This window comes from Mytilus californianus, unplaced genomic scaffold (assembly GCF_021869535.1).
Source record: "Mytilus californianus isolate M0D057914Y unplaced genomic scaffold, xbMytCali1.0.p SCAF_8, whole genome shotgun sequence".
Lineage (NCBI taxonomy): Eukaryota > Metazoa > Mollusca > Bivalvia > Mytilida > Mytilidae > Mytilus > Mytilus californianus.
Genome location: NW_026262734.1, coordinates 105,570,961 through 105,596,130, shown reverse-complemented (window position 1 = coordinate 105,596,130; position 25,170 = coordinate 105,570,961). Strand labels below are relative to the sequence as shown.

Here is a 25,170-nt window from a genome sequence, read left to right as displayed (position 1 = left end):
TGTAAAATTTTTAAAAGCTTTAAACAGGTATTGATTTATTTTTCCCTTATTTCTCAAAACTTCATAAGGAACATTTGATTCATTTATTAAAAAAAATATAAATATTTAAATGTCATTTTGATTACGGTATGAATAATTTGAACGTTCTGTGTTTTTAGGTTGGATTCATGGAGTATACACTCCTGAAGACTCTTTAGTGTTTGGAGGTAATTTTCTGCACAATTACAACATGGAGACACAGTTAACCGTGTCTGATATTGAGGACAGAACACATGTAAGTAGACTATTATACTTGTCATTTTTATACAAGGGGAATTTATAGAATCACATTTTTTTACAAGGGGAATTTATAGTATCACATGTTTTATGAAATTGATATCAAAAGTTTATATCAGCAAGATGAGTTCAGTAGTCAGTGCTGATCAACTATTGTACATAATCTTATGTTTCATATAAGATAAAATTGAGAATGGAAATGGGGAATGTGTCAAAGAGACAACAACCCGACCAAAGTGCAGAAAACAGCCGAAGGCCACCAATGGGTCTTCAACACAGCGAGAAAATCCTTTAATTAGCTAAACAGTAAAAATTTCAGATAATCCTGCAATAATTGCTTTAAAGTAAATTCCTTTTTAATTCTTTTTTTTACCTTATATGAAAAACAAAATGGCCAAAACTGGGGTCAAATTTTACATTGATTCTTATTAGGATATTGCAGTTTGTTTTCTTTTTTCAAGAGAAGATAAACAAACCATGTTCCTTAGAAGATACTTACCAAATGTTATGACTTTGTTCCAGTATGGCTTTTATTGGCCAAAAAAAGGGGTGCATTAGTCAGATTTTCAAAGATCTTCTCTATTTACACTAAACCAATTGAAACAACAATAACCAGGGCTTACAGTCATAAATCTTTTGAGTACCATTATCTCAGAAATCAACCATTAAAATGTTGGATTTGGTGTTTCGAGCACAGTTTTTGTTCTCAAGAGTACCGAGTAAAGTTTTATGACAGAGAGCCCAGATATTTTTCATATGTTATTACTAAGGTTCTGATGAAAAGCTTATTTTTTTGGCTATTTTGGTAAAAATAAAATCAAAGTGAGTAATTCAGGCCCCTTGGAACCTCTAGTTATTTATTAAATATTTCAGGTTAGAATGGTAGATGGAAAATTTGTGGGTATTTGTTGCATTTAAAATATGTGTATTGATTTCTTTGCTATTTACATATGAGAAATATAATACCTTGATATTAATCTTAAATCACAATCACTTGTATATACTGATGTGATTCAAAATGACAATAAAAAAAACCTCACGAATATGTTGTAACAAATCAAATTGATACATTTGTACATAGCATTTTTACAATTTTGGCTGTGATTCTATTATAAGACTGATTTAACTTGCAGGTGCCTCATAAATTTCGGTATCCATTTTATGCAGAAATAGCATGGTATGTTTTGGCTCAATATTTGTGCTGTCTGACAGGGAAACAGTGCATTGAGCTTCCATCTGAGAATCAGGAGGATGAGAAACCAGATTGTCAGGATGATTCTCGACCTTCATCACGATGTTCACAAGAAAATGGACAAATGGAATCAAAAAATTCTCCAGAAATTGGAACTTCAAATATTTCAAAAAGTATCAAAATAGAACTCACTAGAATAGACCACCAAACTGTGAAAAAATCTCCTTCTGCTGATGACGAAAAATCAGCTACCAAGTTGAAACAATCACCACGAAAATCCACATCGGATAGTTGTAGTTCTGCAGACACTGAAATATATGAAAGACCAGATGATATTGCTGGTCACCATGGTGATATTGATTTTTCAAATGTATCAAAAGAAATCACTTCCAAAGCAAGCAAATTGAAAATGAATGAGGATTCAAACAGTTCGTCAGGATCCATTGAAATCAGACGACCGAAACGAGAACGTAAGAATGTTCATTTAACGAAGTGGGAGATTAAAGGATTGAAAAAAATGATTGAATGGTTGGAAGACTTGCCTTCATCTAAGAAAGGTATCCCAAAAGATCTGATTGATCCTGAGGGTGTACTCAGAGATGCAAAAGTAAGTAACTGAAAATCTAGATACAGTCAAACCTGCAATAAAGGTCACTTCTTTTACATGAAGCCCTGTTTTGTCATGTCACTTTCTTCTTGTCCTAATGTAGTAAAATATTTGCATTATGAACCTCAATTCAAAGTTCACTTCTCTTATAACATCAGTTTTCTCTGGGTCCGATGGTGACCTTTTTATACAGGTTTGACTGTTAGTTACATCAATTCCAGAAAATCCACTTGTTCAAAACTTGATTAAAAGATGACTGACTTGTTATGTGTTAATTTCAATAAGAACAATATATAATATAAATAATATTGAATTAAATAGACTATACACACAAATTTCCTTTGTGATTTTATTAGTTATGCCCCTGCTGTAGCAGAGGGGGCATTAAGTTTTACCCTTGTCCGTACGTACGTCCCAAAATTAGTTTCCGTTCTCTAACTTTAGTTTGCTTCAGCCAAATGTTATGAAACTTATACACAATGCTTATTACCACAAAACACAGATCAAGTTTGAATTTTGGTGGCATTACTTTTACCGTTCTAGAGTTATGCCCCTTTACAAATGGAAAAATTGCTGAATTGTTTGTTTCCGTTCTCTTACTTTAGTTTGCCTCAACCAAATGTTATGAAACTTATACACAATACTTATTACCACAAAACACAGATCAAGTTTGAATTTGGTGGCGTCACTTTTACTGTTTTAGAGTTATGCCCCTGTACAAATGGAAAAATTGCTGAAATATTCATTTCTGTTCTCTAACTTTAGTTTGCCTCAACCAAATATTATGAAACTTTTGCACAATGCTAATTACCACGAAACACAGATCAAGTTCGAATTTTGGTGCTGTCACTTTTACCGTTCTAGAGTTATGCCCCTTTGAAAAAAGCTGAATTTTTCTTTTCCATTCTCTAACTTCAGTTTACCTCAACTAAATGTTATGAAACTTATAAACAATGCTTATTAACACAAAACTCATATCAAGTACAAATTTGGGTAGTGTCACTTTTACAGTTCTTGAGTTATGTCCCTTTATAACGTTATATGTAAGTGGGGGCATCATCCTTTTCCCATGGATTCATTCCCCATTTATTGTCAGGTTGCTGTCTCAATAATGTTATATTTTCATTACTAACTTTTGAAGCATTAATTTAACTGTTGACAGATCTGGTCTTTGATAGAAATTATATTATTAAAAAGGGAGATAATGTGAAAGATTATTCAGAGAAGAAATTGTGTTTTTGTAATAAAGGTAGTCTGGTACCCTTAATAAAAATTTGTCATCTTGATATTTTTTATTTTGTACAAACAAAGACAAAGGGAAAACATTTTAAATGTTTATTAGCAGAACTAATTTTGAATATTTTCTTGTTTGAGTATTTGAAGCTTTGAAACTATCCAAGTTATTTAGCGATGTTTTTTTTGCAGCAATTGGTAATAGATCATCTTCAGGACAATGCACAGCTTGCAATCACAGGAGAGGCCATTACTTACTGGCCACCATCAAAGAAGGTATGAGAATATATAAGATGGAAATCATGTATAACCGGTAGATCTGAAGTGGGTGATAAAGGAATTGTACGTAAACATTTGCTAGCATCAGACAATCAACATGAACAAGCAAGAACAAAAATAGGGATTTAATATTAAAGTGAAATTTTTAAATCTGTCTAATTATTTACATAAAACTCCTTAACTTTTCATGACAGTCTTACTATTACTTCTAATGTTTTTGTTGAAGTGTTTGTTAGCAAAAATATACAGTTATGTGAAATAAAAAAGTTCATGACTCAAAAATTGTAAACCTAAAATATTGACTGGGGGAACAAACAGTTTGCTTTATTTCAATTTGTGAAAATAAGATTGCATTTAAGCTCCCAGTGTACAATTTATCATACATAGGTCTTCGTAAAAAGAAACACAAAAAATATAAACAGGTGTACTGAAAAAACACTGGTGAAAATATGAGATATTGTATAAATGATCAGTTGGAATATACATGAAATATTTGCCACGTGATGTTAAGTAAACAATAAGAAACCAATCATCTAACTAATGCTAAAAGTCCTTGGTATAAAAATAAGAAGATATGGTATGATTGCCAATGAGACAACTCTCCACAATAGATCAAATAACGTAGACAACTCTCCGCCATAGACCAAATGACATAAAAAACTCTCCACCATAGACCAAATGATGTAGGCAACTCTCCACAATAGATCAAATAAAGTAGACAACTCTCCACCATAGACCAAATGACATAGACAACTCTCCATAATAGACCAAATGATGTAGACAACTCTCCACCGTAGACTAAGACCAAATGACGAAAACAACTCTCCACCATTGACAAAATGTTGTAGACAACTCTCAACCATAGACCAAATGATGTATACAACTCTCCATAATAGACCAAATGATGTAGACAACCCTCCACAAGAGACCAAATGATGTAGACAACTCTCCACCATAGACCAAATGATGTAGACAACTCTCCACCATAGACTAAGACCAAATGACGAAAACAACTCTCCACCATAGACAAAATGTTGTAGACAACTCTCCACCATAGATCAAATGATGTAGACAACCCTCCACCAGAGACCAATTGATGTAGACAACTCTCCACCATAGACCAAATGATGTAGACACTCTCCAATGTAGATCAAATGACGTAGACAACTCTACACCATAGACCAAATGATGTAGACAACTCTTCACCATTGATCAAATGATGTAGACAACTCTCCACTGTAGATCAAATGACATAAACAACTCTCCACCATAGACCAAACGACGTAGACAACCCTCCACCAGAGACTAAATGACGTAGACAACTCTACACCATAGACCAAATGATGTGGACAACTCCCCACCATAGACCAAATGATGTGGACAACTCTCCACTGTAGATCAAATGATGTATACAAAACTCTCCACCATAGACCAAATGATGTAGACAACTCTCCAATGTAGATCAAATGACATGGACAACTCTCCACCATAGATCAAATGATGTAGACAACTCTCCACTGTAGATCAAATGACATAGACAACTCTCCACCATAGACCAAATGACGTAGACAACTCTCCAATGTAGATCAAATGACATGGACAACTCTCCACCATAGACCAAATGACGTAGACAACTCTACACCATAGACCAAATGATGTGGACAACTCTCCACTGTAAATCAAATGATGTAGACAACTCCCCACCATAGATCAAATGATGTAGACCAACTCTCCACTGTAGATCAAATGACATGGGCAACTCTCCACCATAGACCAAATGACGTAGAAAACTCTCCTATGTAGATCAAATGACATAGACAACTCTCCACCATAGATCAAATGATGTAGACAACTCTCCACTGTAGATCAAATGACGTAGACAACTCTCCACAATAGACCAAATGACGTAGACAACTCTTCACAGTAGAACAAATGATGTGGACAACTCCTCACCATTGACCAAATGACGTAGACAACTCTCCACTGTAGATCAAATGACATGGACACCTCTCCACTGTAGATCAAATGACGTAGACAACTCTCCACCATAGACCAAATAACGTAGACAACTCTCCACTGTAGAAAAATGACATGAACAACTCTCCACTGTAGATCAATGACATGGACAACTCTCCACCATAGATCAAATGATGTAGACCAACTCTCAACTGTAGATGAATTGACATGGACAACTCTCCACCATAGACCAAATGACCTGGACAACTCTCCACCATAGATCAAATGACGTAAACAACTCTCCAACAGAGACCAAATGACGTAGACAACCCTCCACCAGAGACCAAATGACGTAGACATCTCTACACCATAGACCAAATGATGTGGACAACTCTCCACCAGAGAGAATCCAGAAAAACAAAAAGAAATGTATACAAACAGCAAACACTTAAAAACCTCAACTTTGTGCATTACCTGTCAACCCTCATAAAAAAAAGAGGGCCTTGGAATGGTAAGGATATTCAGCTTGACAGGCAACATTTTATATTATACTTTCAGTATTATTTTATCTGTGTTGTCTACTTCAGGCAATCAAGCCAAAAAAACAATATACTTCGTCTGGACAGAAAGCACCAAAAGCTGCAAAGGGAAAATTACAGAAGTCAGAGGTTGTTCGTCGTCGGAGAACAAGGTGTAAGAAATGTGAACCATGTACACGATCAGATTGTGGTGAATGTAATTTCTGTAAAGATATGAAGAAGTTTGGCGGATCAGGCAGAATGAAACAGTGTTGTAAGAGCAAGCAGTGTCTCTCTGTAAGTTTAGTGAAAGATGATCAAAATGTATTAAAGTTTAAGACCTATGGTCTATTAAGGTATAAAAGGGGGGTGTTGTAAGAGCAAGCAGCATCTCTCTGTAAGTATAGTAAAAAAATATTGATTAGGGTCTGATGTGATGGCACCCATCACTATCCTCTTGTTGTATTTAAGTTTTATGACATACTACCTATTTAGGTAAGGGGGAAGGGTGTTGTAAGAGCAAGCAGCATCTCTCTGTAAGTATTAATGTGAAAGATGATCAAATGTAAAAGTTTTTTGACATATTGTCTAGATAGGTAAAGGATTTGGTTGATGTTTGGATAACTCTCTCCCTCCGTATTTTATTCCTGGACCAATTCTAGCTATTTTGCATATACATATACTATTTTGTAATAGTTTTATGATGATATAGTCTTCTACCTGCATTTTTTAATGTAAGCTGAAAACAATAAATGACAGCATTGATTCGTCCAAGCAAATTAAAATACCTATTGTAAAGTGGTTTAATTTTTTGAAGTCTAAATTTTATGATTTCAAGGGCCAAATCTGTTCTTGATGTTTCATTTTTTGCATTGTCATTTCCTGCTTTCTTTCTTTCTTTTAGATCATATTTACTCGAAGGTATATATTCATGATTTTTCAAAATCACAAAATTAGCAAAAAGTAAAATCATTGCCAAAATTTCCCACTGTACAATATTAATTACTCTATTTGTTACTTTTGGTATTACAACAAAATGCCACCTCACTGATTTGTAATAGCTATTATTTTTACATGTTACAGCCTGTATTACAACAAAATGCCACCTCACTGATTTGTAATAGCTATTATTTTTACATATTACAGCCTGTATTACAACAAAATGCCACCTCACTGATTTGTAATAGCTATTATTTTTACATATAACAGCCTGTATTACCACACAATGCCACCTCTCTGATTTGTAATAGCTATTATTTTTACATGTTACAGCCTGTATTACAACAAAATGCCACCTCACTGATTTGTAAAAGCTATTATTTTTACATATAACAGCCTGTATTACCACACAATGCCACCTCTCTGATTTGTAATAGCTATTATTTTTACATGTTACAGCCTGTATTACAACAAAATGCCACCTCTCTGATTTGTAATAGCTATTATTTTTACATATTACAGCCTGTATTACCACACAATGCCACCTCTCTGATTTGTAATAGCTATTATTTTTACATGTTACAGCCTGTATTACAACAAAATGCCACCTCTCTGATTTGTAATAGCTATTATTTTTACATATCACAGCCTGTATTACAACAAAATGCCACCTCTCTGATTTGTAATAGCTATTATTTTTATACGACCGCAAAAATTAAAATTTTTTTGGTCGTATATTGGTATCACGTTGTCGTCGTCGTTGTCAGCGTCATCCGAAGACAGATGGTTTCCGGATAATAACTTTAGTATAAGTAAATAGAAATCAATAAAATTTTAACGCAAGGTTTATAACCACTAAAGGAAGGTTGGGATTGATTTTGGGGGTTATGGTCCCAACTGTGTAGGAATTAGGGGCCAAAAAGTGGCCCAAATACGCATTTTTGTAGTTTCCAGACAATAACTTGTGTTAAAGTGTATGAATCTCTCTGAAATTATACCACAAGTTTCCATACTACAAAGGAATAGTTAGGATTGACTTTGGGGGGTTATGGCTCAAACTATTTAGGATTACCTCCCTTACACTGCTTGTAAATTGTGTATTAAGAAATGATGATTGTCTGAGATACTGACCATAACTTTAGGGAAAGAATTATTTTTTGGAATAAGGGAAAAGGGGGAGGTGAAAAAAATTGAAGGGGGACAATTTTTCTCATTTCAGATTTCAGAAATTAAAAGAAAATTTCTTCAAATATTTTTTTTGGGGGGGTTAATATTCAACTGCACAAACGCAAAAAAACGGAGTAAAATTTTTTTTTTTTTTGGGGGGGGGGTGTCAATTCGCATAGTGTATTGCACAAAAGCAAAAAATTGAATATAAATTCAAATCATATAACCAATTTGAAGTTCTTTGACTACAGTTATTTAGTGTCAGAAACCTATTATGTGTCAAAAATTTAATTACAATCCAAATTCAGACCTGTATCAAGCGTGAATACTGTGTCCATTTTGGCCCCAACTTTTCAGGGTTGGACATCTGCGGTCGTATCAGCTGCGCTCAGCCAAGCAATTTATTACATATCACAGCCTGTATTACAACAAAATGCCACCTCTCTGATTTGTAATAGCTTTTATTTTTACAAATTACAGCCTGTATTACCACACAATGCCACCTGTCTGATTTGTAACAAAGCTGACCAACCAGAACCCAACCAGTTAATGGAGTGCAGTTTGTGTTGGGAGATCATCCACGTTCCTTGTTTACATCAGAAGTACGAGAACTTAAACAGTGAAGGTGTTATCAATGAAGATATCCGACAACAATGGGAATGTCCCAAGTGTTTACATGATACATCAAAGGGACCACTACAGGTAGATGTTTGTGTACTTTTAATGTGTAATCACACAAACATGTACTCACACACATACATTCTACCACAATAGAAATGTTTGAATATGTTTACATGATTCCTAAAGGGATCATTAAATGAAATTCGATAAAAAAAATCAGTGTTAGATTCTAAGGGAAATGTACAACAATGTCAATCAATTGTAACGTCATTAATAGTTTATGTCGCAGTTAGAAATGGACACTCTCATATATGAAATACCTTTACAACTGCTATAATACTTATGATTGGCATACAGAATTTCATAACTGAAAATATAACAGCCATAGTTTTAAACTAACTACCTTGTACATCGACTAATGAACCAAGAGTAATAGTGGAAAATTAGTACCCTTAGAATTACAACTTTTCGCAGGTGAAAGCATGCAAACATACTCGTGCATGTAAATGTTAGTACATGTATAGAACTTCAGGTCATTGCAGGTCATTTCAGGTCAGGTCAACTGAAATATGAAATCAGATGAACTCATGAATATGAATATATGAAATAGTAGTATATGAAACAAACATGATTATGATTGAGAAATAAATGAATACGAAAAGGTAATGAATAAATCATCTGTGACTTATATGAGGATCATTTACTAATGTTGAGCAAGTAAGTATGGTTCATCATTATCTTTATATACATATGTCTATCATGGATATCTAAAAATAAGAAGATGTGATATGATTGCCAATGAGAAAACTATCCACCAGAGACCAAATGAAGTAGAAGTTAATAACTATAGGTCACCATACTACCTTCAGCAATGAACAAAACTCATACCGCATAATAAGCTATAAAAGACCCCGAAATGACATATGTAAAATAATCCAAAAAAGAAAATTAGCAGCCCAATTTATGTACAAAACAATAAACAAAAATCAAATATGATATACCGTAACAAAAACGGCAACCACTAAATTACAGGCTCCTGACTTTGGGACAGTCAAATAAAAAATGTTTTGGTTTAAACATGTTTGCTGGCGCCAAACCCTCCCCCTAACCTGGGACAGTGGTGTAACAGTACAGCATCAGAACAAACTATAAAAATCAGTTGAAAAGGGCTTAACTCATCAGATTGATACAAAGCACACAAAAAAAAACTAACAAAAACACAAAAGACACAGAGTACCGATCTGAGAGTATTTTGCATTTATTGAAGAAATTTTTTGAGTTGAGTAATATAAGTAGAGAATACTTTTGTTTATTTAAAACTTTCTACAAAATGAAATACAATGTATTTTTTGTCGAGCCTGCCTGCGACTTCTGTCGCAGAAAGCTCGACATAGGGATAGTAACCGGCGGCGGCGTTAACAAACCCCTTAAAAGCTTAATATTTTAAGAGGTAGTCTAGAAGACCTGGATCCTTCATACTTTGTATATAGATGCCTTATGTTATGAAGTTTCCGTCTGTCATATGTCCATTGTCCTTGACCTCATTTTAATGGTTCAGTGACTACTTGAAAAAAAAAAGTTAAGATTTATAGTATTCTTTATTTCTCTCTTATTATGAGTAATAGGATAACTATATTTGTTATGTGCGTACTTTGCAAGGTCCTCATGCCTGTCAGACAGTTTTCACTTAACCTCAACCTAATTTTATGGATCGGTGAACAAGGTTAAGTTTTCGTGGTCAAGTCCATATCTCAGATACTATAAGCAATAGGTCTACCATATTTGGTGTATGGAATGATTGTAAGGTGTACATGTCCAACTGGCAGGTGTCATCTGACCTTGACCTCATTTTCATGGTTCATTGATCAATGTTAAGTTTTCCTGGTTAAGTTTGTCTCTTAGATACTATGTGCAATAGGTCAACTATATTTTAAGCATAGAATGATTGAAAGGTGTACATGTCTGTCTGGCAGAGTTCATCTGACCTTGACCTCATTTTCATGGTTCATTGATCAATGTTAAGTTTTCCTGGTTAAGTTTGTTTCTTAGATACTATGTGCAATAGGTCAACTATATTTAAAGCATAGAATGATTGTAAGGTGTACATGTCTGTCTGGCAGGGTTCATTTTCATGGTTCTTTGCTCAATATAAGGTTTTCATGGTTTGGTCTGTTTTTTGTATACTATAAGCAATAGGTCAACTATATTTGGTGTATGGAATTATTTTAAGCTGTACATGTATTTCTGGCTTGGTTTATCTGACCTTGATCTCATTTTCTTTGATCATTTTAAGTTTATGTGATACTTGTAGTAAAACTTTATATTTAGGACTATCAACATAAAATCAATGGTCAGTAAAGCAGGCGAGACATTTCAGTGTGTGCACTCTTGTTTCAAATTAATAATAAATAATGTAATCAAGTAAAACTATATTATGAAAGTACTGTTTTTTATTGATGGGAAATGATTCATTCTTTCTTAAATTTATGGTTTTCCCTTTGGCACAGTGAAAGAAATTGAAAATTTGCATATTTGCTAGTATTTAATATTGTAATGATGCTTTGAGTTTTTCAACCTCAGTCTTGGTGAATCAACTTAAATTTTTTGTCACACTTTTCTCAGAAACTATTGAACAGAATGTCATCATATTTGGTCATCAGCTCAACAGTGATGTTTGTGTGCTTTTGAGATCTGTCAGACACCTTCTAGTTTTCTGATGCTTGGAATTACAAGTGGGGTATGCTTAGCACAACACATGCATTCTTTCTCATATTAAATTTTCATCACCCCATTTTAAAAATTTAAATAGAATACTTTATTAAAATGATATAATGTCTGTTTTAGCTTAGGGTTAAAACTGAAGTAAAAAATGAGGATCCAATAGCAGCACCAACAGTATCAATACCTGATGTAAAAAATACACCAAAGGAAACTGAAGGAAAACGGGTTACAGTCAAGGAGCAGATGGTAAACTAGAACTTAAATTCAAATTCTCATTACAGAGATTCAATTGGCGCAAAATTTATTCAAATGTCCCTTTCATGTAATAATGAGCGCCCATAGCAAAAACAAAGACATCACTGTCACGTTTGGGGTAACTGTTTTTGATTTTTTTTTATCATTATCTATAGGAAACTAACAAATCAATAAGAAGAAATTATCTTCTTTCATAAACTCTATCTAAGGAAATCTTGAATTTATTTTAACAGAACAGTGTTTGAAAAAAATATATACAGAAAATACTGATGCACAAAATTAAAGATAAACTACATGTTTCATAATCTTAAAAAATTAGGAATGTCAACTCAGTGAAAAATTACTAATAGAGTACCATTTGATTTTATCGAGTGATACTCGAGTTCTCGATCGGAAAAATATCTACAAAATGGGGAAAACAATAGTCCGCCTTTTACGCGCGCTGTTGGTCATTGCTTAATTGACGTTAATCCCTGAACATCAGTATTTTGGGGTAGATAATTATAGTTCCAGACATGATACCATAATTAATAGCTCAATCACTACATGTACCAATAAAGTAAACAATTTTAAATATAATAAACAAAGTCTAACCAGATCAAACAACAGTAACATTTTATAATTGTAAACATAACACATTTACAAAGGTATTATATGATTAGAAGTTGTTGATGTAATGCCCGATTGTCCGTTTTAACTTTATTATGTTCTTCGGAACAATATTTTGCTCTAATTTGGTGCAACCTGTTCGTAAAGTATTTAAATTGGAAGATTGCGGATGCATTTTAAATTTTAAATTCGTGCAGACATACGAAACGTTTTTTAAGCTAATATTATTAAATGATTTCTATTGAATTCTCGGAATGGCGTTTTCAAAAAAAATATGGAAAGAACGAAACAATGTCCTAACAGGAAACCGATTAATTGAGTATCATTTTTGCATTTGATACTTGGTAGTACCAGGCGATACTCGAGTACTCAAGTAGTCGTTGACATCACTATAAAAGAAATACATCAACTATTATTCTTACAGTAAATGCTAAAACTTATAAATGGACATACATAGGGGGTAGGGTTTAAATTTCACTTGTCTAGGTCTAGGAGGGTATGTATTTTTTTTTTTCAATAGATTTTAATTTTGTTTCCAGCACTCGCCAATCTCCTATGCTAGTGAAACAGATTTAGATGAAGTGGCTTTAGAAATGGAATGTTATGATGATAGAGCTGTATCACCACAAAAAGTAACAACAGACAACCAGGAACCAAACAAAGGGAAGAAAGATGTCCTGAAAAAGAAGTTGACAGCGAAAAGAAAAATTACTGAAGGAGTCAAAGAGAAAAAGTCATCACCAGCGATTTCTAAACAGAGATCTCCTCTTAAAATGGTAAAATTTAGTGGAAAGAGATATATTTTTTTAAACTATGGATGAAAATAAACCCACACTAATAGATAATTTTGGTAAAAGTAAGACTTTTAGTATATTTAGATCCATATCTCAAAAAACATAGGTATGATTCATTTATGTATCATTCTTAAGGGGCCTTGGTGGCCAAGGGGTATAAGTAGTATATCTACTGTATCACAAGTATATCAACTCTGAGGTTGTGAGTTCTAACCCTGCACTTTGCAGGTGCAAATCTTAAATGACTAAGATTGTCAGTCTTCCTGCTGAAGATAAACCAACACTAAATGACTAGGATTGTCAGTTTTCCTGCTGAAATTAAACCAACACTAAATGACTAAGATTGTCAGTTTTCCTGCTGAAATTAAACCGACACTAAATGACTAGGATTGTCAGTTTTCCTGCTGAAAATAAACCGACACTAAATGACTAGGATTGTCAGTCTTCCTGCTGAAAATAAACCCACCCTAAATGACTAGGATTGTCAGTCTTCCTGCTGAAAATAAACCCACCCTAAATGACTAGGATTGTCAGTCTTCCTGCTGAAAATAAACCCACCCTAAATGACTAGGATTGTCAGTCTTCCTGCTGAAGATAAACCCACACTAAATGACTAGGATTGTTAGTTTTCCTGCTGAAGATAAACCCACCCTAAATGACTAGGATTGTCAGTTTTCCTGCTGAAGATAAACCCATACTAAATGACTAGGATTGTCAGTCTTCCTGCTGAAGATAAACCCACCCTAAATGACTAGGATTGTCAGTCTTCCTGCTGAAATTAAACCAACACTAAATGACTAGGATTGTCAGTCTTCCTGCTGAAAATAAACCCACCCTAAATGACTAGGATTGTCAGTTTTCCTGCTGAAAATAAACCGACACTAAATGACTAGGATTGTCAGTCTTCCTGCTGAAAATAAACCCACCCTAAATGACTAGGATTGTCAGTCTTCCTGCTGAAAATAAACCGACCCTAAATGACTAGGATTGTCAGTCTTCCTGCTGAAAATAAACCCACCCTAAATGACTAGGATTGTCAGTTTTCCTGCTGAAGATAAACCCACCCTAAATGACTAGGATTGTCAGTTTTCCTGCTGAAGATAAACCCACACTAAATGACTAGGATTGTCAGTTTTCCTGCTGAAGATAAACCCACACTAAATGACTAGGATTGTTAGTTTTCCTGCTGAAGATAAACCCACCCTAAATGACTAGGATTGTCAGTTTTCCTGCTGAAGATAAACCCACCCTAAATGACTAGGATTGTCAGTTTTCCTGCTGAAGATAAACCCATACTAAATGACTAGGATTGTCAGTTTTCCTGCTGAAGATAAACCCACCCTAAATGACTAGGATTGTCAGTTTTCCTGCTGAAGATAAACCCACCCTAAATGACTAGGATTGTCAGTTTTCCTGCTGAAGATAAACCCACCCTAAATGACTAGGATTGTCAGTCTTCCTGCTGAAGATAAACCAACACTAAATGACTAGGATTGTCAGTCTTCCTGCTGAAGATAAACCCACCCTAAATGACTAGGATTGTCAGTTTTCCTGCTGAAGATAAACCCATACTAAATGACTAGGATTGTCAGTTTTCCTGCTGAAGATAAACCCACCCTAAATGACTAGGATTGTCAGTTTTCCTACTGAAGATAAACCCACCCTAAATGACTAGGATTGTCAGTTTTCCTACTGAAGATAAACCCACCCTAAATGACTAGGATTGTCAGTTTTCCTGCTGAAGATAAACCCACCCTAAATGACTAGGATTGTCAGTTTTCCTGCTGAAGATAAACCCACACTAAATGACTAGGATTGTCAGTCTTCCTGCTGAAGATAAACCCATACTAAATGACTAGGATTGTCAGTCTTCCTGCTGAAGATAAACCCACCCTAAATGACTAGGATTGTCAGTTTTCCTGCTGAAGATAAACCCACCCTAAATGACTAGGATTGTCAGTTTTCCTGCTGAAGATAAACCCATACTAAATGACTAGGATTGTCAGTTTTCCTGCTGAAGATAAACCCACACTTAATGACTAGGATTGTCAGTTTTCCTGCTGAAAATTCTGCTACTCTTATGTTTTTTAACGTGCCAGCTCACAAGGTAACAGCTTGAAACTTCCATGATGGTCCTGTGGTAGCATTGTCCAACCAAAGATTTGAAATTAAGTATTTGCTGCAGCTCCAACAAGCATAAAGGAGTAAAGAGTAAAACCTATGACACATCAACTCAAAACTAGAAATGACTTATCTGGGTATGGTGACATGTCTTCATCCTGAGCTGGCAGGTCAAAAACTGAAAAAGCTGATTCAGCATATTGTTGTGTACAAAATAGCAAAATATTTTTACACCTCTATTTCTGATAATGAGATTTATTTAGTTTTAAAAAATATATACAGAACATTAACATATCTTTAAGGGGCATTCCATTTAAATGAAAGTGAGGGGGTAGGAGGTGACTTTAAAAATCCCTACAACCAACATACTTTCTATGAGTAATTTTACATACAGTCGAACCTGGTTATGTTTAAGTCGAAGGTACCGGTCAAAAGTATTCGACTTATCTGAGATTCGACTCATCCGAGGTCGAGTTTGTCGTCATAAATTTTGAATGCACGAAATACGGTATTAGATTTGTGTAAACTAGCTTTTTTTTTAACAGTGTTTTTCAATATGGCACTTTATTATTGTGTATTCAAACTCCATATTTTTTGGTCCCTCGTAATAATTAAACAACAAGTACAGATACAAAACATTCACAAATAAAATCAATACACAAACACAAATATTTACAAAGGTCAGTCACTATAAATTATGAAATCACTCTAGGAACGAAAGTTCTGAAAATCTCGAATCGGGGCGTCTGCTTTGCATTCATTTATTATAAATTTATCATAATTGTCTTCATCCTTTTATTTATTGTAATTAATGAATTTTAATTCTAAAGATTCATTTAATCTCTGCTTTGGTCATTTAAATTCGTTTCATTTTTATGTCAGGTGAAATATGTTCAACACACTGAAGTTCTGCTTGGACGATCAACAAAGGTGTTAATTACCGGTCACCATAAACATGTCGTTTTAACTGTTATACAAACAAGTTTGTTTACACAGCTTTAATCTTTTTTTTTGAAATGATTAGGTAACATAATACATCCGACTTGAATTTATTTGACAGGACCATCAAATTTACTCCGCTTAACCGAGTATTCGAATCAACTGAGTTCGATTCATCGGAGGTAAATTTGCATTGTTTAAACGGGAATTTTACTGGGAACGAGAAATTACTTCCACTCAGCCGAGTTTTTGAAATAACCGAGTTCCACACAACGAGGTTCGAAAGTACTTCAAATGGACATACACCCATGTATAAATTACACATGACCAATTATGAGTAATACAACTTCCTTACCTACCTTTACACATTTACTGAAATGGAATAGCCCTAAACAAGAAGTTGCTAAAAAAAAAAGTTGGAGATGAGACCGATTTCATGCAATGTATGTTAATCCTGTATATTTTATCTTTTGTAGAAGAAGTCCGTAACAAATGTCAAAGCTTCTCCATTAAAGAAAACCATCAAACCTGACGACCATGGTGATGTTATTGATCACCCTCTACCAACGTCAGAGGAAGTACAAGGGACACCCAAGGGAGATAACCCAAAAACCAATGGAGTTGCAAAAACACCAGAGTCTGTCAAAACTAGATCTGGACGAACCATAAAAAGGTCACCGAATCTGAGCGATGAAAATATGACATCAGATCACATGGCTAAGCGACCTAGACGTGAGGTAGTTACACCTCGTAGATTTTTGGACTACTGTTGACGCTCGTTATTCATGTTCATAGTTTTTTTCAGGGGAAAATGAAAACTTGCCGTGTATCGCTGCTCAAATCTGTTGTAATTTTTTTTTATTTCAGTGTATATACTTTTATAAAGGCCAGTATGGATAAAAAAAAATCACGGATTAATCTTTGGCACATCCAGGATTTTGAAAAATAACAGTTGGAACCAAAAAGTATATTAAACTTCCTAAATGTTTAAAATTAACAAGCAAGATTAAAATAAGGCGTTCATTTCCGTTTTTCTAAATCTCCCACTTTTTGTATTAGATATAGGGCAAGATACGAAAAAGATATGTTGGCGGTTGAAATCATTTTTTTTCATTTCATCACCATTATTTTTGTGTAACCAGATACTTTTTTGTTTTATTTTTATTTTAATACTTATTTTAATTATGAATAGTAATTTAAATTATAATCAATTAATCCAATGATCTCATTTCTGAATATGTTAAATTTATTTTCTATTCGTTTTGTTTTGTTTGGGTTTTATTTTTGGGGAGGGTTATTTTTCATACAAAAGGTATTGCGGTGACAAGGTTTACTAAATTTTTTATAAATTAAGTGACAAAGTTAAAAGGTGAAATTCATGAAATTTATAAATTGATCAGAAGACCAATTATACCTGTTTAGTAAAGTAAGTTTTTTTTTAATTTTTACTCGAAGAAAATGGATAATGGGCAAACAATGAGCATAATACATCATAACTTAAAATCATATGACCATCAAAACATTCTAAAATATCTTGATACTGTTATATAGGTTAGGTTTCTGTAACTTCAAAATGCACCTACTGTAACGTGAGAAAATAATGATAATGATAACAAACAAAAAATGGATACTAAACAGTCCTAAAAACAAATGAATAATGACGATTGAGTTTTGAGGTGAAACAAAAGTTGATTAATTTGAAAACTACCCCAATTTATGCTCTTGAGATCCAATTTTCCAAATTCATTTTACGAGGGTTGTAAAATCATTCTAGTTATATATATACATGTATTGAAGAACATTTTGTTTATGAATATCTGAATGTGCCAATTTTGTTTATACATATCGAAAAAAAAAAAGAAAGAGAAATTGTGATTATTGTTAATATAATATAATTAGAAATTTTTTAAAGGTAAGTTTATTTTAATTCTTCATTTCGAAAGGAAGTATGAATGTTTAATCAACCATAACAATTTTTTTATTAGTTGCATAATTGAATATTGTAAGAGTACAAATCATTAATATAAATTGACTGATTTTGTTTTCCTTCATAATGTTTCATGTTTATTAGTCAAAAATTAATATTCAGAACAATAAGTGTTATCCCCAATTATCAATACTCAACTAATTCATATTTTCTGTTCTAATGTTTAAACAATGAATCTAAAATCACAACAACGAATTTATTTCCTAGCATTAAAATTTTGAATGCATCAATGAAATATTTTAGGGATTTTCAGTAGATCTTTTTTGTTACCAATGTTAAATTTCAACAAAGTTTAACACAGTTTAGTCAATTTTCAAATATTGCTTCAATTAGAATTTATTATAACACTTTACTAGAGATGGTAATATTTACCAAACACTGATTTTCAAAATTTCCTGTAAAAGATCCTCATATTTTCAACATACGAACTATTCTGTTAGATTCTTCATATATTTTTGTATGTTGAACATTTTATGAATGAAAGGGATAGCAGACAAGGAACATTCTGTTCTCTATCATTGCATTATCTAGAGGTGTTTCATTCATTTTTTTATGGGCTGTTGGGGCAATGAAAGGTATAAAAAATGGCTTCTTTTAATTGGGTATCCTGTTTTATGTTTATATAGATAAATAATATGTTTGTTTTAATGGACTGTTGATTCATTATTATTCGTGGGAAACCAACTTTCATGAATAAAGGTGAAGCACGAATTCAGATATTCGACGAAGTACAAATTTCTATAGGCTTCATGACAGACTTTGGAAAAACCATGAAATCAAATATCCACGAAAATACTTTTTTCTCAAACTACGACTATTGGTACCCACGAAAATAAATGAATCAACAGTATTCATCTTTAATTGACACAATGCTACCTCTTCATTTAGTATGATTGTTTATGTAATATTATTGAGGGAAATGTCTGCGGGACGGTTTACATAAATCACATCGCATATAACTTAATTGGTAATTTTGTAGTATAATGCCATACTATCAGATTCAAGTTGTGTATATAAGTTATTAAAATTTTATCATTTTTTTATGTATTAAATAATGTGGAAAGTAAATCAACTCATTTTCAAATACTGTAAATTCAGAAATTTCTGTGTACATTTTTTATTGAGATTGTGGAACAATTGATAAAAATATGAGATTGTCTGTAATTGTTTCAGGAATTGCTACATACAAATAATGCTTTCAGAATTTTAAAATGCAAGTTTTTTTTATTTTCGTGAAACCTTTCCGATCCAAAGTTTCACAATAACAGAAACATCGCAAAATTTCTGAATTTACAGTATTCAATTATTTCATTAATTTGATTTCTTTGAATGGCAAAAAAAGAAGAAATAAACAAATTTGGTTTTAAATCATTACGTCATCAAATGAAATAATTCTCTGAAATTTGTTTGTCTTATAATGTATAGGAAGTACTGAAGAATAAAAAGACAAATCTGTTCAAAGTAGTCTATTATTCCTTTTGTTATTCACTCAAAGCAAAAGTTATGAAACAATCACAATTCTCATTTTTGTGAGTCAAAAATAGAAATTTAATAGAATTGTCATTGCACTATATTTTAAGATCGATAATCAGAAGAATAAGATTTCATTTTGATGTTTCTTTTACTTTGATTGTTTGATATGTTTTTGAATGAAATAAATTTTATATAGTTCAAACTGAATTTGTGTTGTTCTTCCTCATGGCCTTTGACCTTGAGACTAAAATGGCAAGAAAAAAAAAAAGGAAAAAAAAGTTGTTGAATGAAAAGACTTCTATTTCCCATTTTCCTTCTAGCTGTTTATTTCCTTTGGAAACTTGAACAGAGAAGATCCAACACAAATTCAGACCAGGAACTAGTTTGAACTTTGAACTTGGAACATCAGTGTCTTAACTCCACATCTTTGTACTTATAGGCTCTTACATCACCAAGGGGAAGACGGCTTTATGGATTCAAAAAGTTCAGGAGGTCTGCTGGGTCAAAAGTCAGAAAGAAATTGTCAACAGAGGCATTAGATATGGTTGAAAATGTAATGGACGTTGATGTTCCTTCTACTTCATACATTGAACATGGAGCCAATCATACACCTTCAAAATCAGGTTTTAGAGGTCAAGGTCAAGGAAGGAAAAGAAAAAAACTAATTGAAAGTACACCAAATGATACTAACGATTTGCATAAACCAAGTAAATTGTTTGCACCGGGAAGAGGGGACATAACTCCTGAAGTAATACCACCACTTAAAATAGAACCTCTGAAAGATATAAAGCGATATGTGATACGTCCCCCACCCCCACCTCCACCAGCCGACTACTTTGTAATGAATAATGGGAAAAATCATCCACTTTGTAGAGAAATATGGATGAAAATATTTGCTCATCTAAATCCCACATCCTTAGTTAAAAGTTTGGGATGTTGTAAGACTTGGAATAGATGGTGCATGCATCATACATTATGGAAAACTATTAATCTCAGCGGAAAATACATTTATCAAGTTCATTTGATTGGCATTGTGAAACGACAGCCATCTACATTGATTCTAAAATCATCAAAACTTACACACAAACAATTAGCTTGGTTGTTAGCTAGAATTCCTCAGCTGAAAACTCTTTCTTTGTCGTCATGTTCGTGGGCCGTTGTTAGTGCATTAGGATTTGCTATTTGTCCTCTATTGTATTCTCTTGATATCAGTTGGATAACGATGTCTGACGAACAGTTTCGGGACATTATTCGTCCACCAGCAGACAGACATCCTGGGATGGTAGATATTAGTCGTCTGCATAAATTAAAACATCTTTCTGTAGCAGGGACAGAAATTTCTAATACATCGCTATCAGAAATTCCTAATCATTTAACATCACTAGAGAAATTAGACATCAGCTATTGCCCGAGGATGACAGACGACGGTATCCGACAGTTACTGTTGCCAGGCAACCCTGTGACTCAGTCTTTGATTGCCTTGGATATAAGTGGATGCACAAAGATCACGGATCGTGCAGGAGATTCATTCCAACATTGCACACAATTACAAACAGTTAAGATGGCTTCCTCTCCACATATCTCGGCAAAGATTAGGAAGAAATGTCCTGTTGTCTCGTTTATCACACAGTCATCATTCCAGATCTCATGATTTATCACATGATATTTTAATTTTGATAGTGCTTAGCAAAATAGGAAAGATTAGTACTTATTGCTGTTTGGCAAATTACTTTCAGGAGTAATTAGAGTAGTTAGAGCATATAAGTGCATAACACTATATATATATATGAAAGAACTTAAAATACAAGCTTAATTTTGTCCTTTTGTTAATTTACCACAACTGTCAAACCAAGAGAGTTGAAGTGTATTATAAAAGTTCAGATGAAGTGACCTTGTGAAATAGAAGGTCAAGCATAATTTTATCAGTTAGTGATTACCCGTTGCCAAGAATAATAGGTTCAAAGAATAAAGGTTGAAGTTTATGTGGCATCAAAAAAAAAGTAAAGCTAAACTAAAGGTTTTCACTTTGAACAGAGTGTGTTATGCCCTTTAGAAGTGTTGACTTTTCCTGACCATATCGCCCACTCTCTTTGACTCTACAGAATAATTTACCATTTTTAAGTTCCAGCATAAAACACAGGTACTCTGTAAGATTTATAAGGTAACATTTACCTTATGTATGTATGTTATCATGCTTCTGTTTTGTATCTTTATTGAGATCATGTTATATATTTTTATGATTACTTTTTATAGTCTTTTGCAAATTTATTTAGTATTGGTGTCCACAATTTCGTGCATAGTTTTCCAACTTGAGCCAAAGAGGGAGTTTATCAATATGCAAGCAAAACTAAGAAGTGTAACCTATATTTCATTTCCATATTCATATCTATGGTTATGCAATCTTGTCCTCTTTATCAATAGATAAGTTTCAAATGACATAATTTGAGTTCTAAATTAGTTATTTTTCTTGGCCGCCATTTTGGAGGGATCAACGGTTGATTTTCTTGTTCGAAAAACCAAATTGAAACATGCCATACAACAAAGTATAAGAGATTGTGATGAATTAAGCAAGGCTAAAAGAAATAAAATTTGTTCAGAAAAATACTTTTTCTAAAGTCTAGTTGTCAGTATAACAAGTTGAATTTTACTACTTTATGAAGGAATTTGTGCACTTAGACCTCCAAACTGGTAACAAAAGGGAAGTAACTCTCTCTGAAATTGTGTCAATTGAAACCTTTCTATACAATATGAAATATAGGTCACTAGGATATGTTTAGGTTTACAATCTTCAATACCAAATTACTTACGGTAATATCTTTCTGATGGAGGCAGGTCTTCCTTCTTATGTTTCATTCCAGATTAATACGACATGTTATGTTTTGATATTCTTAACTATATTTTATATACATCAATAATTAACGATAGCAGTTGTTGATACTTTATAGTTTATGATGATTTTACTTTTAGGGAATTTTTGTTGTACACATGTATTTTGTAAACATACTTTTTCTACCTCCTTTTAAAAATTTTTGTGGTCGTATATTGGTATGACGTTGGCGTCGTCGTCGTCGTCCGAAGACACATTGGTTTTCGCACTCTAACTTTAGTTTAAGTGAATGGATCTCTATGAAATTTTACCATAAGGTTCAATACCACAAAAGGAAGGTTGGGATTGATTTTGGGGGTTATGGTACCAATAGTTAAGGAATTAGGGCCCAAAAGGGGCCAAAAATAAGCATTTTTGTAACTTCCAGACATAACTTGTGTGTTAGTGTATGGATCTCTCTGACATTGTACCACAAGGTTCCATATCACAAAGGGAATGCTGGGATTGATTTTGGGGGTAATTGCCTCAAAACTTTAGGAATTAGGGGCCAAAAAAGGGGCAAAAAACAAGCATTTTTCTAGTTTCATGACAATAACTTGTGTGTAAGTGTATGGATCTTTCAGAAATTGTACTACAAGGTTCCATATCACAAAGGGAAAGCTGAAATTGAGTTTGGGGGTAATTGCCAAACACATTTAGGAAAAAGGGGCCAAAAATAAGCATTTTTCTAGTTTCCAGACAATAACTTGTGTTCAAGTGTATGGATCTCTCTGAAATTGTACTGCAAGGTACCATACCACAAAGGGAAGGCTGGGATTGATTTTTGGGGTAATTGCCTCAAAATTTTAGGAATTAGGGGCCAAAAAGGGGAAAAAAACAAGCATTTTTCTAATTTCAGGACAATAACTTGTGTGTAAGTGTATGGATCTTTATGAAATTGTACTACAAGGCTCCATATCACAAAGGGAAAGCTGGGTTTGAGTTTGGGGGTAATTGCCCTAAACGTTTAGGAATTTGGGGCCAAAAAGGGGCCTAAAAACAAGCATTTTTCTAGTTTCCAGACAATTAACTTGTGTTCAAGTGTATGGATCTCTCTGAAATTGTACTGCAAGGTACCATACCACAAAGGGAAGGCTGGGATTGAGTTTTAGGGGTGATGAATCATAAGGGGTTCAAAAAATTTGGGGGGAGGGGATTTTTTTTTCCTTTTTTTTTCTTTAAAATTTTCCATTTTAAATTGGTTATTTCTGATTTATATATAAAAGCAAATAATAATGATATGGTTTGAATAGGTAAATTAAAAAATTTTAAGTTCTTAGACCACATTCATCCTGTGTCAGAAACCTATGCTGTGTCAAATATTTAATCACAATCCAAATTCAGTGCTGTATAAAGCTTGAATGTTGTGTCCATACTTGCCCCAACTGTTGAGGGTTCGACCTCTGCGGTCGTATCAAGCTGCGCCCAGCGGAGCATTTTATTTCAATTCATTGCCGCTGTATCAAAAATCTAACCTGAAGTGTCTCTATGCTTTCTTGAAAACTGAAAAAGCCAGGAATTTTTTAAAGTTATTCCAGGCCTTGAAATGCCTAAGATTTCCATGAAAATGAGTTGTTGGATCCTGGGAAAAGTCTATGATTTTGAACATTTAGAAGCATGGTTCTTGTCACTAGTTTTTTGTTTATTGTATGAAGTTCAATAATAAAAAGATAGTTTATTTGCAGTTTTTTTTGTTTGTATTTTTACAATTTTCCCTAGTTCCAAAAGCCTATAAAACTCTGTCACACCAAAATTGGAGTAATTGTCCAAAGTCTTTCAGTTAAAAGTTAAGTAGGAGTGTGATGTGAATAACCAGTTGGCAAAAGGTCTTTTGAATAAATTGACAAATCGGCGAAGAGCAGATGGCAAAAGGTCTTTGAATAAATTGACAAATCAGCGAAGATTGCAAGACAAAAATCTGCACAGCCTCTTAAAAGCCATGTAGAGTTCCAGGAGTCCTGATTCCAAGATAGATTTGGAGTTACAAACCTTATATATTTCGAGGAGTTAGATGTTGCGATAAAATTTTGTCCAAACTCTTACAAGCCTTATGTATTTGCAGGAGTCAAATCAAATAATTTTGTTTTCAGTGTAGTATTCTGTAATTGGTGACTTTTAATTTCAAACACCAATATGTACCATACCAAACAAGGATTCAAATTTTTTAGGAAGAGACCTTTATGTATATGTTTACTGGTAGTATTTATAATTGATTTGTTATTATTGGTCTGTGATAATAAGACGCCTCAAATTAAATAAAATAAAACATATAACAAAATGTTTTTTTGTTTGATATTGCTGACTAGTAAAACTGAACTATCTCTAAACTGAACTATCTCTAGATGGATTGTGTAAAGACTCATGTACTTCTTTTGAGTGAAGAATGTTGCACCTATCCAAAGAGTCTAAGGTCATATCATTCTAATTCCAAGTCTACCAGTCCTTGCTCTTACTCCTTAATGTCAGCAGGCTGATATCCAGTTGATATTAAACAAAAGAAATGGAACTCTTTATTAGAGAAGGCATAAAAGGCCAAGTTGGTATATTTGAATTGTTCAGATTTGCTTCTATGGGCTTTAAAGTTTAATGTAAGTGCCTCTTTTATGATTTTTTTTGC

General features: G+C 33.5%; 1 protein-coding gene across 2 annotated transcripts in view; it reads left to right on the top strand.

Moving 5' to 3' along the window:
• The window catches only part of LOC127711141 (lysine-specific demethylase 2A-like), a 69,416-nt gene extending 45,179 nt beyond the window's left edge, over positions 1 to 24,237 (top strand). For both annotated transcript variants that reach the window (XM_052217091.1, XM_052217089.1), the window contains exons 9-17: positions 159 to 274; positions 1,410 to 2,075; positions 3,501 to 3,584; positions 6,131 to 6,358; positions 8,648 to 8,869; positions 11,633 to 11,755; positions 12,913 to 13,149; positions 16,704 to 16,964; positions 20,127 to 24,237. In XM_052217091.1, coding sequence (XP_052073051.1) covers positions 159 to 274; positions 1,410 to 2,075; positions 3,501 to 3,584; positions 6,131 to 6,358; positions 8,648 to 8,869; positions 11,633 to 11,755; positions 12,913 to 13,149; positions 16,704 to 16,964; positions 20,127 to 21,338 — 3,149 coding nt within the window. In that variant the 3' untranslated portion in view covers positions 21,339 to 24,237. The remainder of the gene's footprint in view (positions 1 to 158; positions 275 to 1,409; positions 2,076 to 3,500; positions 3,585 to 6,130; positions 6,359 to 8,647; positions 8,870 to 11,632; positions 11,756 to 12,912; positions 13,150 to 16,703; positions 16,965 to 20,126) is intronic.
• Positions 24,238 to 25,170: the final 933 nt, after the last annotated feature.